At 37.6% G+C, this 13,988-nt stretch overlaps 1 protein-coding gene across 1 annotated transcript in view; it reads right to left on the bottom strand.

Annotated features, from left to right (window-relative positions):
- Nucleotides 1-13,988, bottom strand: part of MDGA2 (MAM domain containing glycosylphosphatidylinositol anchor 2) — an 841,090-nt gene that overhangs the window by 268,577 nt on the left and 558,525 nt on the right. Inside the window, exon 8 of the mRNA XM_065871677.1 lies at nt 1,445-1,714. Within this exon, the coding sequence (XP_065727749.1) occupies nt 1,445-1,714 (270 nt within the window). The remainder of the gene's footprint in view (nt 1-1,444; nt 1,715-13,988) is intronic.

Here is a 13,988-nt window from a genome sequence, read left to right as displayed (position 1 = left end):
TATCTTCCTTCTCCCACAGTGAGAACCCTGGTTCTCAATAAAAGCAATATATATTTGTGCATTTGTTCTACCCTATAATATATATCCAAAATGGTTTGTGGATTACTCCCCAATAATGTTTTTATTAGCCCATGGTTTATCCCTTCCTTTTGTGAAAAAATGAATACAGACAGAAGCACTTCCAGAATGGCATAATAAAGGTCTCTGAAAATCTGGCCCTCCATAAAAGCAACAAAAACACAGGCAAAAATGTCAAAAATCAACTTTTTCAGAATTCTGGAAATTAACCAAAGCCTTGATAAAATTCGAGAAGGATTTATTCAAGAAAAACAGCTAAAACTAGGTAAGAACAGAAAGCTTTCTGGCATTTTAACTTACTCTATTCGCCTCCCCTTCTCCTTAGCTTTGCAGTAGACATGAAATTAGTAGCTATGAAATCCACAGTGTCTTGATTTACACTGTAACATCTTACAATATTTTGACTAGAGTATATTTTTGGCCAAGTAGCATATTTCTGATAGTTTGGGTGGTAACAGATAACTATGGTCACTAAAACCACCACAGTCTATGTTCACAAAATCACAAGCATTTATCTCAATATACTCAATTATGTTTTGCTTCCATTATAATCCTTCATTAATGATACATTTTCATTTCTCTACTGGAAGAGTCCTCTTGGGCATATGGATGTCTATTTTAACTTTAGAGGCCTTGGTGACCATCCTCCATCCCCAGCCCAGGACCACACCAGGTAAAGTGAGACATGAAGATGCATATGCTTTCCTTGCACAGTGACTTCACCTTCTCTGAAATGGAAGGTTAGCATCTCTTCCACAGGCAGCACCAGCACACTAGCTAGAACATCACTGCTGTTGACTTAGTGAACCACCTTTTATATAAATTCCTCAAATAAACTTTACCTTTTACTAACTCTGACTTTTCCATGACCTTAGCTAATCTCAGTCTGTTAAAACTCTACCCAGCCTACACGACCTGATGCAAATGTCATTAGATATTCCCTAATAACCTCAGCCAGAAACTACTATAATTTTTATGTTTATAGCTTTTACTCATGCTTGCCAAACACTGCATCATATGGCTATAAATTGATATATATATTTTTTCACTATCTGAGAGTAAAATCCTTGAGTACAAGATAATGTTTTATAGATCTCTATGTAATCCCACAATTTAAAGCTCTGCATGTAATAGGGATTCAATAAATATTTATTAAACATTAAATTGGTGCATTTGTTAAATCCTTAAACTAATACACAATCTGTATAACAATGCATAATGCCCTATGCCACATTTGGATTTTAATCATTTTTTTTACTAAGAACATATTATAAAACTATTCCATAGTATCACTAAAAATATGTTATGAAAACTATTCAATGAAAATATAGAAATTTATGCTGTAACATTCTCTATGCAAACTTACCTCTCACAATGATGTTGGTAGACTTTTTTGCAGGGTTTCCCACATTATTATTGGCAATGCAGCTGTAAGTACCAGCATCTTCTGAGGTGATGGCAGGTATGGTTAAAGTTCCTCCAGTCAAAACAGTCTTTTCAGGCAGAGTCCCAAAGGACCTGACCCAAGTGAGAGAGGGTACAGGCTCTCCTCCTGTCGTAACACATACTAATGTTATGGCCTCTCCAGGATTTACAACTATAGGGTCATCCACCAAGAGTTTAATTGACGGAGATGCTAAAAGACATAAACAAAAGAACATGCACCTATTTAGATCTACTACAACTAGAGTAACAGTATGCTTTATATTTCCTCAAACAATTAAAATGAAACATTGTTCTCCTGTGCCAAAATCTTACTGTATTAATCAAGTTTAAAGCATGTAGAATGGTTACACATTTTAATTACATGTTATAAACCCATGGAATTGTTTTAAGATCTTACACATGGAGAAAGGAATTAAAAATTTTATGTATTCTTGGATTATTGTTCCAAAATTAGAATGACAAGATGGATTAAAGTTTTAAAACAAAAATCCCTTTCTCTTTTAATGCTGACAATCTCTTTTGTCCTTCCAGGTATAAATATTGCAGCTGTTTAGTCCTTGTATTTTCATGGTGAAGATTGTCATTTATTTAATTTTTGGATCATTCTGAGGTGAAATGATACATATTTTGCAACCTGAACACAACCAAGTAAGATAAAAGATCAATGGAGGTTTTTACTAAGCAGTGGGCCTGGTTTTTCATCTTGAAAGGAATAACAAAATCATGTAACTTAAAGCAGCCCCCATATTTCCTCTCTAACCTTCTCTGTTCAGAAAGTTTAGGCAATGAGTTTTCATAACCACTGCTTTAAAACTTAGAAACAAATAAACCACTGTTCAAACACAGTCACCGAACTATGACAGCCACCACTCCAATGTTTGGGTTATAATAATCTCCCCAGTGAAAATAAGTTGTTTGCAACTTTTCAGGTAAAAAAAATTGTAGATAAATATCCATTCAATAAAAAATGCTGTATTACAGACTTTTCATCAAACACTCAAAGTAGAAACTGCATAAAAACTCTGTTCACATACAGAACTTTTTTTTCTGCTTATACCACAGTGCCAGCCTATATAATGCATTCCTAAATAAAAACGGGGGGAATGCATTAGGCCAATGTTTGAGTTCACGCATTCAGAAATATTTGATGCCAAAGTTAAAACTGAAATCTATCCATATTGGGAACACAAAGTGTTCAATTGTACTGTGCATTTTTTTTTAGATATTAATTTCAGCTTAGAGTTGGAGAGTGCTTTTCTCAGAATATAAGGTAAACTCCTTGTGTGATTCAATATTGTCTGCCTTGTTTGGATACAATGGAATACTACTCAACCATAAAAAAGATGAAAACTTGCCTTTTGGGACATGGATGGACCTTGAGAATATTATGTAAGTGATGCTAAGTGAGATAAGTCAGAAAGACAAATACCATATGATCTCACTCATACTTGGAATATTAAAAACAAACAAAAACCCAAAATATATGTACAAACCAAATGAAACAAAAACAAACATGCAGATACAGAGAACAGAGTAGTGGTTACCAGAGGGAAAGGAGCAGGGGGAGGGTGAAATGAGTAAAGGGGATCAACTTTATGGTGACTGATGAAAACTAAATTTTTGACGGTGACCATGCTGTAGGGTACAAAGAAGTAGAAATATAATGTTGTACACATGAGACTTATATAATATTATTAGTCAATGTTGCCTCAATAAAAAATAAATTTGAAAAGACTCCAGAGGAGAGCAAGAAGACAACTCCATATTATAATTATGGTTCTGTGGAATAAGTATGGAATGCCTGGAGGACCTTTTTAAACATCATTGTTGCACGCTGGCCCTTCTAACGTCATCTTAAGGGACACAGAAGTTTCCAAAGTATCTTAATTGCCCTTGTGAGATGTTGACTTGAAATTATGAATATCTATGATAAACCTGTTGGGGAATTCACAAAATGAAAATAAGAGGCAAAAGGCATTGCAATTTGGTAGAAAAGAAAGCATCTCAAAGAGTTATTTAATATTGTTAAACTGATAAAAAAGAAACTACTAATTAAATATTTTAAAAATAGATATTATACTTAATTATTGACATAGCATTATGAAAAAGTAAAAGAAATTCCTATAGCTTAGTGTGAGGTAAATAATATAATCTTACAAAACTATTTAGTTAAAATACAATTGTAGACAGTCCAACAGTTTTATTAGTAAAACTCATTTGTTTTACATCATATTTTAGTAAAATTAAAAGTCCCAAGGCCTAAGGGCCATTAATAGTCTATGTTTAGATTATGGAAACACACAGTGGTGACATTAAGAAATATTTGTCCCTGAAATTGACTTGTATAAGGATGAGTTGTTTTTCTATTAGACAGACAATATTTAAAGAAAAAGGTTCAAGAGAATTTCAAAGCTCATAAAATAATATATAAATAACAAGAGACCACTGTTTTACCTATAGTGCATTGCAGAAGTGTATTCACAATCTTATTAAAAATTCTCTTTTCCAAATCTAAATTGAAAACAGCGCACTGTCCAACTTAGTTTTATTAAAGATGGCATTATTTCTCTGATAATCCCTGATGTTAAAAATATCCCACAAAGACCCCCCAAATGGGCTAATGCTTTCAAGACTTTAAGAATGCTCATACATATTTTAGTAACAAAATTTTATAGCTTTAAATTCTAAAGAGATAAAGGTGAAATTGTCATTTTGTTCTAGCATCTTATGTTTGATTCTGTAAATATCAGCTTTTTTAAACTATGAGGCTATGCTTAAGAACCATAGGGTCATTGGATTCATCAAGCTTAAGTGTAAATCATGCCATAGAGAAAAAAAATTAAAGTAGGAAAAACATAAAAAAAATTTTTGTGTATTATTAAAAATATTTTAAGAAGAGATTTCATCCTAGGCTAGTTAAGTCCCTTGCTATAAGCTTCCATAGCCCCCTTATTTTCCCTTTCATATCACATCTTATAACATTAGCCAGGCTTCCACTATGGCTCTTCAGACAGAAGCATCATGACTGCGTTCTCTGAAATACGGCCTGATAGTTGAATGGTAAGAGCACAAATTCTGGAGAACAATACCTGGTTTCTTGATTCTGCTATTATTTAATAACTGTGTGCACTTGGGCTAGTTCTTCTACTCCTGAGTGCCTCAGTTTTCCACTGTTGAAATGGAGGAAAATAATTACCTGTCTTACAGAGGTGAGATGATTTTAACACGTGTTAAGTGCTTACAATAGTACCTAGTACAAAACATGCACAGAAAAAGCATTTTATTTTGTCATTATTTTCATTACTACCCCCATAGCCTCGTCCTGTGCTTGTACAGTTACTGTGCTTAATAAATATTGGTAAGGCAAATCAATAAGTGGGCAAATGAATAAATGAATGACTAGTGTAAAAAATGTAGTCACTAAACGATATAATTTTTATATTTGACTCTGATGCATTTGACAGAGATATTTTAAAACCATTTTGATTTTTGGAGGTCCTACGCCATATCACAAAAAACATATTTAAATATACCCATACATTTTGAGGACACATAATAAAACATTTATTAATTTTGTTTTATTGATATATTTTAATTTGTAAGTTGAAACTATTGTTTTTCAAGATTAATTTTAGTAGTGCCTTTAAAATCTTATAGGCAGGGAAACCTTCAAGATGGCACAAGAGTAAGACGTGGAGATCATCTTCCTCCCCACAAATACATCAGAAATATATCTACATGTGGAACAACTCCTACAGAACACCTACTGAACGCTGGCAAAAGACCTCAGACCTCCCAAAAGGGAAGAAGCTCCCCATATACCTGGGTAGGGCAAAAGAAAAAAGAATAAACAGAGACAAGAGAAGAGGGACAGGACCTGCACCAGTGGGAGGGAGCTGTGAAGAAGGAAAAGTTTCCACACAGTAGGAAGACCTTCCACTGGCGGAGATGGCGGGTGGCGGGGGGGGAAGCTTTGGAGCCACGGAGGAGAGCACAGCAACAGGGGTGCAAAGGGCAAAGCGGAGAGATGCTTGCACAGAGGATCAGTGCCGACCAGCACTCACCAGCCCGAGAGGCTTGTCTGCTCACCCTGGCCAGGACAGGTTGGGGCTGGGAGCTGAGGCTCGAGTTCTGGAGGTCAGATCCCAGGGAGAGGACTGGGGCTGGCTGCGTGAACACAGGCTGAACGGGGCTAGTGCGCCACAGCTAGCCGGGAGGGAGCTCGGGAAAACGTCTGGACCTGCCTAAGAGGCAAGGGACCATTGTTTCGGGGTGTGCGAGGAGAGGGGATTCAGAGCACAGACTAAATGAGGTCCAGAGATGGGTGCGAGCGCGGCTATCAGTGCAGACAGCAGAGACAGGCATGAAACGCTAAGGCTGCTGCTGCCGCCACCAAGAAGCCTGTGTGCCAGCACAGGTCACTATCCACACCTCCCCTCCCGGGAGACTGTGCAGCCCGCCACTGCCAGGGTCCCGTGATCCAGGGACAACTTCCCGGGGAGAACACACGGCACACCTCAGGTTGTTGCCACATCACACCGGCCTGCTGCAGGCTCGACCCGCACTCCGTGCCCCTCCCTCCCCACCTGGCCTGAGTGATCCAGAGCCCCCTAATCAGCTGCTCCTTTAACCCCCTCCTGTCTGGGCGGGAAACAGACGCCCTCAGGCGACCTACGCGCAGAGGCGGGTCCAAATCCAAAGCTGAATCCCAGCAGCTGTGCCAACAAAGAAGAGAAAGGGAAATTTCTCCCAGCAGCCTCAGGAGCAGCGGATTAAATCTCCACAATCAACTTCATGTACCCTGCATCTGTGGAACACGTGAATAGACAACGAATTATCCCAAATTGAGGCAGTGACACTGGGAGCAACAATATATATATTTTTTTCCTTTGTTTCTTTTTGTGAGTGTGTATGTGTATGCTTCTGTGTGTGATTTCGTCTGTATAGCTTTGCTTTTACCATTTGTCCTAGGGTTTTGACTGACCTTTTTTTTTTTTAAGTATAGTTTTTAGCGATTGTTTTCACTGGTGGATTTGATTTTTGGTTTGGTTGCTCTCTTCTTTCTTTCTTTTGTTTAAATTACTTCTTAATTTTTTGATTTTTAATAATTATTTTTTATTTTAATAACTTTATTTTATTTATTTATTTATTTATTTTTTGTTTCTCTGTTTCTTTTTTTCTCCCTTTTATTTCTGAGCCGTGTGGATGACAGGGTCTTGGTGCTCTGGCCGGGTGTCAGTCCTGTGCCTCTGAGGTGGGACAGCCGAGTTCAGGACATTGGTCCACCAGAGACCTCCCAGCTCCACATAATATCAAACAGCGAAAATCTCCCAGAGATCTCCATCTCAACACCAGCACCCAGCTTCATTCAACGACTATCAGGCAACAATGCTGGACACCGTATGCCAAACACTAGCAAGACAGGAACACAACCTCACCCATTAGCAGAGAGGCTGCCTAAAATTATAATAAGGTCACAGACACAAGAAAACAAACCACTGGACATGGACCTGGCCACCAGAAAGAAAAGATACAGCCTCATCCACCAGAACACAGGCACTAGTCCCCTCCATCAGGAAACCTACACAACGAACTGAACCAACCTTAGCCACTGAGGGCAGACACCAAAAACAACAGGAACTATGAAACCACAGCCTGCAAAAAGGAGACCCAAACACAGTAAGTTAAGCAGAATGAGAAGACAGAGAAGCACACAGCACATGAAGGAGCAAGGTAAAAACCCACCAGACCAAACAACTGAAGGGGAACTAGGCAGTCTACCTGAAAAAGAATTCAGAGTAATGATAGTAAAGATGATCCAAATTTGTGGAAATAGAATGGAGAAAATACAAGAAACGTTTAACAAGGACCTAGAAGAACTAAAGGGAAAACAAACAATGATGAACAACACAATAAGTGAAATTAAACATTCTCTAGAAGAAATCAATAGCAGAATACCTGAGGCAGAAGAACGGATAAGTGACCTGGAAGATAAAATAGTGGAAATAACTACTGCAGAGAGAATAAAGAAAAAAGAATGAAAAGAATTGAGGACAGTCTCAGAGACCCCTGGGGTAACATTAAACGCACCAACATTCGAATTATAAGGGTCCCAGAAGAAGAAGAGAAAAAGAAAGGGACTAAGAAGATATTTGAAGAGATTATACTTGAAAACTTCCCTAATATGGGAAAGGAAATAGTTAATCAAGTCCAGGAAGCGCAGAGAGTCGCATACAGGATAAATCCAAGGAGAAACATGCCAAGACACATATTAATCAAACTATCAAAATTAAATACAAAGAAAAAATATTAAAAGCAGCAAGGGAAAAACAACAAATAACATATTAGGGATTCCCCATAAGTTTAACAGCTGATCTTTCAGCAGAAACTCTGCAAGCCAGAAGGGAGTGGTAGGACATAATTAAAGTGATGAAGGAGAAAAATCTACAACCAAGATTACTCTACCCAACAAGGATCTCAGTCAGATATGATGGAGAAATTAAAACCTTTACAGACAAGCAAAACCTAAGAGAATTCAGCACCACCAAACCAGCTCTACAACAAATGCTAAAGGGACTTCTCTAGGCAGGAAACACAAGAGAAGGAAAACACCTACAATAACAAACCCAAAACAATTAAGAAAATGGGAATAGGAACATACATATCAATAACTACCTTAAATGTAAATGGATTAAATGCTCCAACCAAAAGACACAGATTGGCTGAATGGATCCAAACACAAGACCCGTATATATGCTGTCTACAAGAGACCCACTTCAGACCTAGGGACGCATACAAACTGAAAGTGAGGGGATGGAAAAAGATATTCCATGCAAATGGAAATCAAAAGAAAGCTGGAGTAGCAATTCTCATATCAGACAAAATAGACTTTAAAACAAAGACTATTACAAGAGACAAAGAAGGACACTACATAATGATCAAGGGATCAATCCAAGGAGAAGATATAACAATTGTAAGTATTTATGCACCCAACTTAGAGCACCTTAATACATAAGGCAAATGCTAACAGCCATAAAAGGGGAAATTGACAGGAATACAATCATAGTAGGGAACGGTAACACCCCACTTTCACCATGGAAAGATCATCCAACTGAAAATAAATAAGGAAACACAAACTTTAAATGATATATTAAACAAGATGGACTTAAGTGATATTTATAGGCCATTCCATCCACAAACAACAGAATACACTTTCTTCTCAAGTGCCCATGGAACATTCTCCAAGATAGATCATATCTTGGGCCACAAATCAAGCCCTGGTAAAGTTAAGAAAATTGAAATCATATCAAGTATCTTTTCTGACCACAATGCTTTGAGACTAGATATCAATTACAGGAAAAAATCTATAAAAAATACAAACACAGGGGGACTAAACAATACACTTATTAATAACCAGGAGATCACTGCAGAAATCAAAGAGGAAATCAAAAACTACCTAGAAACAAATGACAATGAAAACATGATAACCCAAAACCTATGGGATACAGCAAAAGCAGTTCCAAGAGGGAAGTTTATAGCAATACAATCTTACCTCAAGAAACAAGAAACATATCAAATAAACAACCTAACCTTACACCTAAAGCAATTAGATAAAGAAGAATAAAAAACTCCCAAAGTTAGCAGAAGTAATAAAATCATAAAGATCAGATCAGAAAGAAATGAAGGAAACAATAGCAAAGATCAGTAAAACTAAAAGCTGGTTCTTTGAGGAGATAAACAAAATTGATAATACATTAGCCAGACTCATCAACAAAAAAAAGGAGGAAGACTCAAATCAACAGAATTAGAAATCAAAAAGGAGAGTTGACAACTGACACTGCAGAAATACAAAGGATCATGAGATTACTACAGCAACTATATGCCCGTAAAATGGACAACTTGGAGGAAATGGACTAATTCTTAGAAAAGCACAAGGTTCCAATACTGAACCAGGAAGAAACAGAAAATATAAACAGACCAATCACAAGCACTGAAATTTAGACTGTGATGAAAAATCTTCCAACAAACAAAAGCCCAGGACCAGATGGCTTCACAGGCAAGCTCTATCAAACATTTATAGAATAGCTAACACCTATCCTTCTGAAACTCTTCCAAAATATAGCAGAGGGAGGAACACCTCCAAACTCATTCTATGAGACCACAATCACCCTGTTACCAAAACCAGACAAAGATGTCACAAAGAACGGAAACTAGAGGCCAATATCATGATGAACATAGAGGCAAAATCCTTAACAAAATACTAGCAAACAGAATCCAACAGCACATTAAAAGGATTATACATCATGATCAAGTGGGATTTATTCCAGGAATGCAAAGATTCTTCAGTATATGCAACTTTATCAATGTGATACACCACATTAACAAATTGAAGGAGAAAAACCACATAATTATCTCAATAGATGCAGAAAAAGCTTTCAATAAAATTCAACACCGATTTATGATAAAAACCCTCCAGAAAGTAGGCACAGAGGGAACTTACCTCAACACAGTAAAGGCCATATATGACAAACCCACAGCCAACATCATCCTCAATGTGAAAAACTGAAACCATTTCCACTAAGATCAGGAACAAGACAAGGTTGCCCACTGTCACCACTATTATTCAACATTGTTTTGGAAGTTTTAGCCACAGAAATCAGAGAAGAAAGAGAAATAAAAGGGATCCAAATCGGAAAAGAAGAAGTAAAGCAGTCACTGTTTGCACATGACATGATACTATACATAGAGAATCCCAAAGATGCTACCAGAAAACTACCAGAGTTAATCAATGAATTTCATAAAGTAGCAGCATAAAAAATTAATGCGCAGAAATCTCTTGCATTTCTATACACTAACAATGAAAAATCTGAAAGAGAAATTAAGGGAGCACTCCCATTTACCATTACAACAAAAAGAATAAAATACCTTGGAATAAACCTACCTAAGGAGACAAAAGAACTGCCTGAAGAAAACTATAGACACTGATGAAATAAATTAAAGATGATACAAACAGATGGAGAGATACACCATGTTCTTGGATTGGAAGAACGAACATGGTGAAAATGACCATGCTACTCATAGGAATCTACAGATTCAAAGTAATCCCTATCAAAGTACCACGGACATTTTTCACAGAACTAGAACAAAAAATTTCACAATTTGTATGGAAACACAAAAGACCCCGAATAGCCAAAGCAATCGAGAAAGAAACACGGAGCTGGAGGAATGAGGCTCCCTGACTTCAGACTATACTATAAAACTACAGTAATTAACACAGTATGGTACTCGCACAAAAACAGAAATATAGATCACTGGAACAGGATAGAATGCCCAGAGATAAACCCACACACATATCGTCACCTTATTTTTGATAAAGGAGGCAAGAATAAACAATGGAGAAAAGACAGCCTCTTCAATAAGTGGTGCTGGGAAAACTGCACAGCTAAATGTAAAAGAATGAAATTAGAACACTCCTGAACACTATACACAAAAATAAACTCAAAATCGATTAAAGACCTAAATGTAATGCCAGACACTCTAAAACTCTTAGAGGAAAACATGGGCAGAACACTCTATGACACAAATCACAACAAGATCCTTTTTGACCCACCTCCTAGAGAAATGGAAATAAAAACAAAAATAAACAAATGGGACCCAGCTAAACTCAAAAGCCTCTGTACAGCAAAGGAAACCATAAACAAGATGAAAAAACAACCCTCAGAATGGGAGAAAATATGTGCAAATGAAGCAACTGACAAAGGATTAATCTCCAAAATTTACAAGCAGCTCCTGCAGCTCAATATCAAAAAAACAAACAACCCAATCCAAAAATGGGCAGAAGACCTAAATAGACATTTCTCCAACGAAGATATACAGATTGCCAACAAACACATGAAGGAATGCTAAACATCATTTATCGTTAGAGAAATGCAAATGAAAATTACAATGAGGTGTCACCTCACACCAGTCAGAATGGCCATCATCAAAAAATCTACAAACAATAAATGCTGGAGAGGGTGTGGGAAAAGGGAACCCTTTTGCACTGTTGGTGGGAATGTAAATTGATTAAAAACCTAAAAGTAGAACTACCATATGACCCAGCAATCCCACCCTTGGGCATATACCCTGAGAAAACCATAATTCAAAAAGAATCATGTACCACAATGTTCATTGCAGCTCTATTTATTATAGCCAGGACATGGAATCAACCTAAGTGGCCATCAATAGATGAATGGATAAAGAAGATGTGGCACATATATACAATGGGATATTACTCAGCCATAAAAAGAAAGGAAATGGAGTTATTTGTAGTGAGGTGGTTGGACCTAGAGTTTGTCATAGAGAGTGAAGTAAATCAGAAAGAAAAGCAAAAACTGTATGCTAACAAATATACATGGTATCTAAAAAAAAAAAAAGGTCATGAGGAACCTAGGGGCAGGACAGGAATATAGATGCAGACCTACTAGAGAATGGACTTGAGGACACACAGAAGATGAAGGTTAAGCTGGGACAAAGTGAGAGAGTGGCATGGACATCTATACACTACCAAATGTAAAATCGATAGCTAGTGGGAAGCAGCAGCATAGCACAGGGAGATCAGCTCGGTGCTTTGTTACCACTTAGAGGGGTGGGATAGGGAGGGTGGGAGGGAGGGAGGGAGGGAGATGCAAGAGGGAAGAGATATGGGGATATATGTATACGTATAGCTGACTCACTTTGTTATAAAGCAGAAACTAACACACCATTGTAAAGCAATTATACTCCAAAAAAGGTGTTAAAAAAATAGATAAATCAGACACAGAGAGACAAAAAAAAAGCTCATAGGCAAAAGTGAAGTGCAAGTGAATGCTAGTTTTTTATACTGCTCTTAAACTCTCCAACACCACCTTGAGTCCATGCATTTTGTTTCTTTTCCTGCACTTATACAGGTAATTAGGAAATTAAGAAAGATTAATCTCATTGCAGTAAATCATGTATGTGGTTGAGTGTTCATTAAATACCTATTGCATGTTTTGGTTGAATTATCCCATCACTATTTAAGAATAAACATGTAAAGCCATTGAGATCATCAGCTTCCTTATAACCATGAGACAAGAGCATGGTTCTAAAACATACTGCAGGATCTAGATAGCCAGTCATTCTTCACAGCAACATATCAGAGACAGATTACTATTTGAAGCTCATTTTAAGTAATAAAGAAATAAAACAGAGAAGTTGAAAAGGGACAAGAGAAACACTGAGCGGACAGTATGTTAATTTTTATTTGGGATGTTCATCGAACCAAAGTAAAAAGTAGAAAAAGGTGAAATACATAAAGTAAAAAAGTAAATCTATCAAGTGAAGCATCTATAGTATATTTTATTTATTTATTATTATTATTTTTTTTTGCGGTATGCGGGCCTCTCACTGTTGTGGCCTCTCCCATTGCGGAGCACAGGCTCCGGATGCACAGGCTCAGCGGCCATGGCTCACGGGCCCAGTCGCTCCGCGGCATGTGGGATCTTCCCAGACTGGAGCACGAACCCGTGTCCCCTGCATCGGCAGGCGGACTCTCAACTACTGCGCCACCAGGGAAGCCCTACAGTATATTTTAAAAATCATAGATTATTGTAAACATGTTTTATAGTTATTGCCAAAACATGGCTCAAATTACATAAAAATTATTCCAACTAAGTCTGCTTTTAATATGACACATGCACAGACATACACCACCAGCTATAAACATTCTCTATGTACACAGTGCTCATAAAAAAAGTGCCCATCAGACTATCCAAATGAGAATCTTGCCAGCACTCAATGATGGAAGGCATGCATCACCACAGCAGTTATCTTGGAGACTTGGCTACTTTAAGATCAGTATGTCAACATTCTAGCATGCTTGATGTTCTCTGTGGTGGAAATACGAGAGATAGATAGATAGATCTATAAATTAGTTGTCCTGGGAGGGATGTGATGAAGTAGAATGACAGAAAAAGAAAGAGAAAGAAAGGGAAAAGAAGGGAAGGGAAATGAAAGAGAGGAGAGACCAAATAGTCTGTGGTTTTTATTTTCCAAAATCCTAAACCTTCAATAACTACAACACGGAAAGTATATTTTAGGAAATATCTCTGAGGAAGAGAATTCTTCCCATGTTCCCTTCAGTTCTTCCCCTCCTGGCCAACAAAAAGAAAGTTTTCTTGGGCTAAGCAACAGTTACTTCAGTTGGTCTGAGACAGAGAGGACTGGCTTCTTGACTCCCACACCAAATCCTGAACATCTGCATATTCAAGAGCAGAGGGGATGCTTTGAGGTCACTAAATATGACTGGCTACACAGACAGGCCATAGTGAATCTCATGGGAAAGGCTCCATACCTCAGGGGAACAGCCCCAGCCCCACACAATGGAATGGAAGAAGCAGAGAGATGGGCCAGAACTGAATGTGGCAAGACAATACGAGTGAGGGAGATCTTAGATGATACGTGCC

This window comes from Phocoena phocoena, chromosome 2 (genome assembly GCF_963924675.1).
Source record: "Phocoena phocoena chromosome 2, mPhoPho1.1, whole genome shotgun sequence".
In the NCBI taxonomy this organism is placed as follows: domain Eukaryota; kingdom Metazoa; phylum Chordata; class Mammalia; order Artiodactyla; family Phocoenidae; genus Phocoena; species Phocoena phocoena.
Note: the sequence above shows the minus strand (reverse complement) of the source record. Positions and strands in the feature narration are given on the sequence as shown.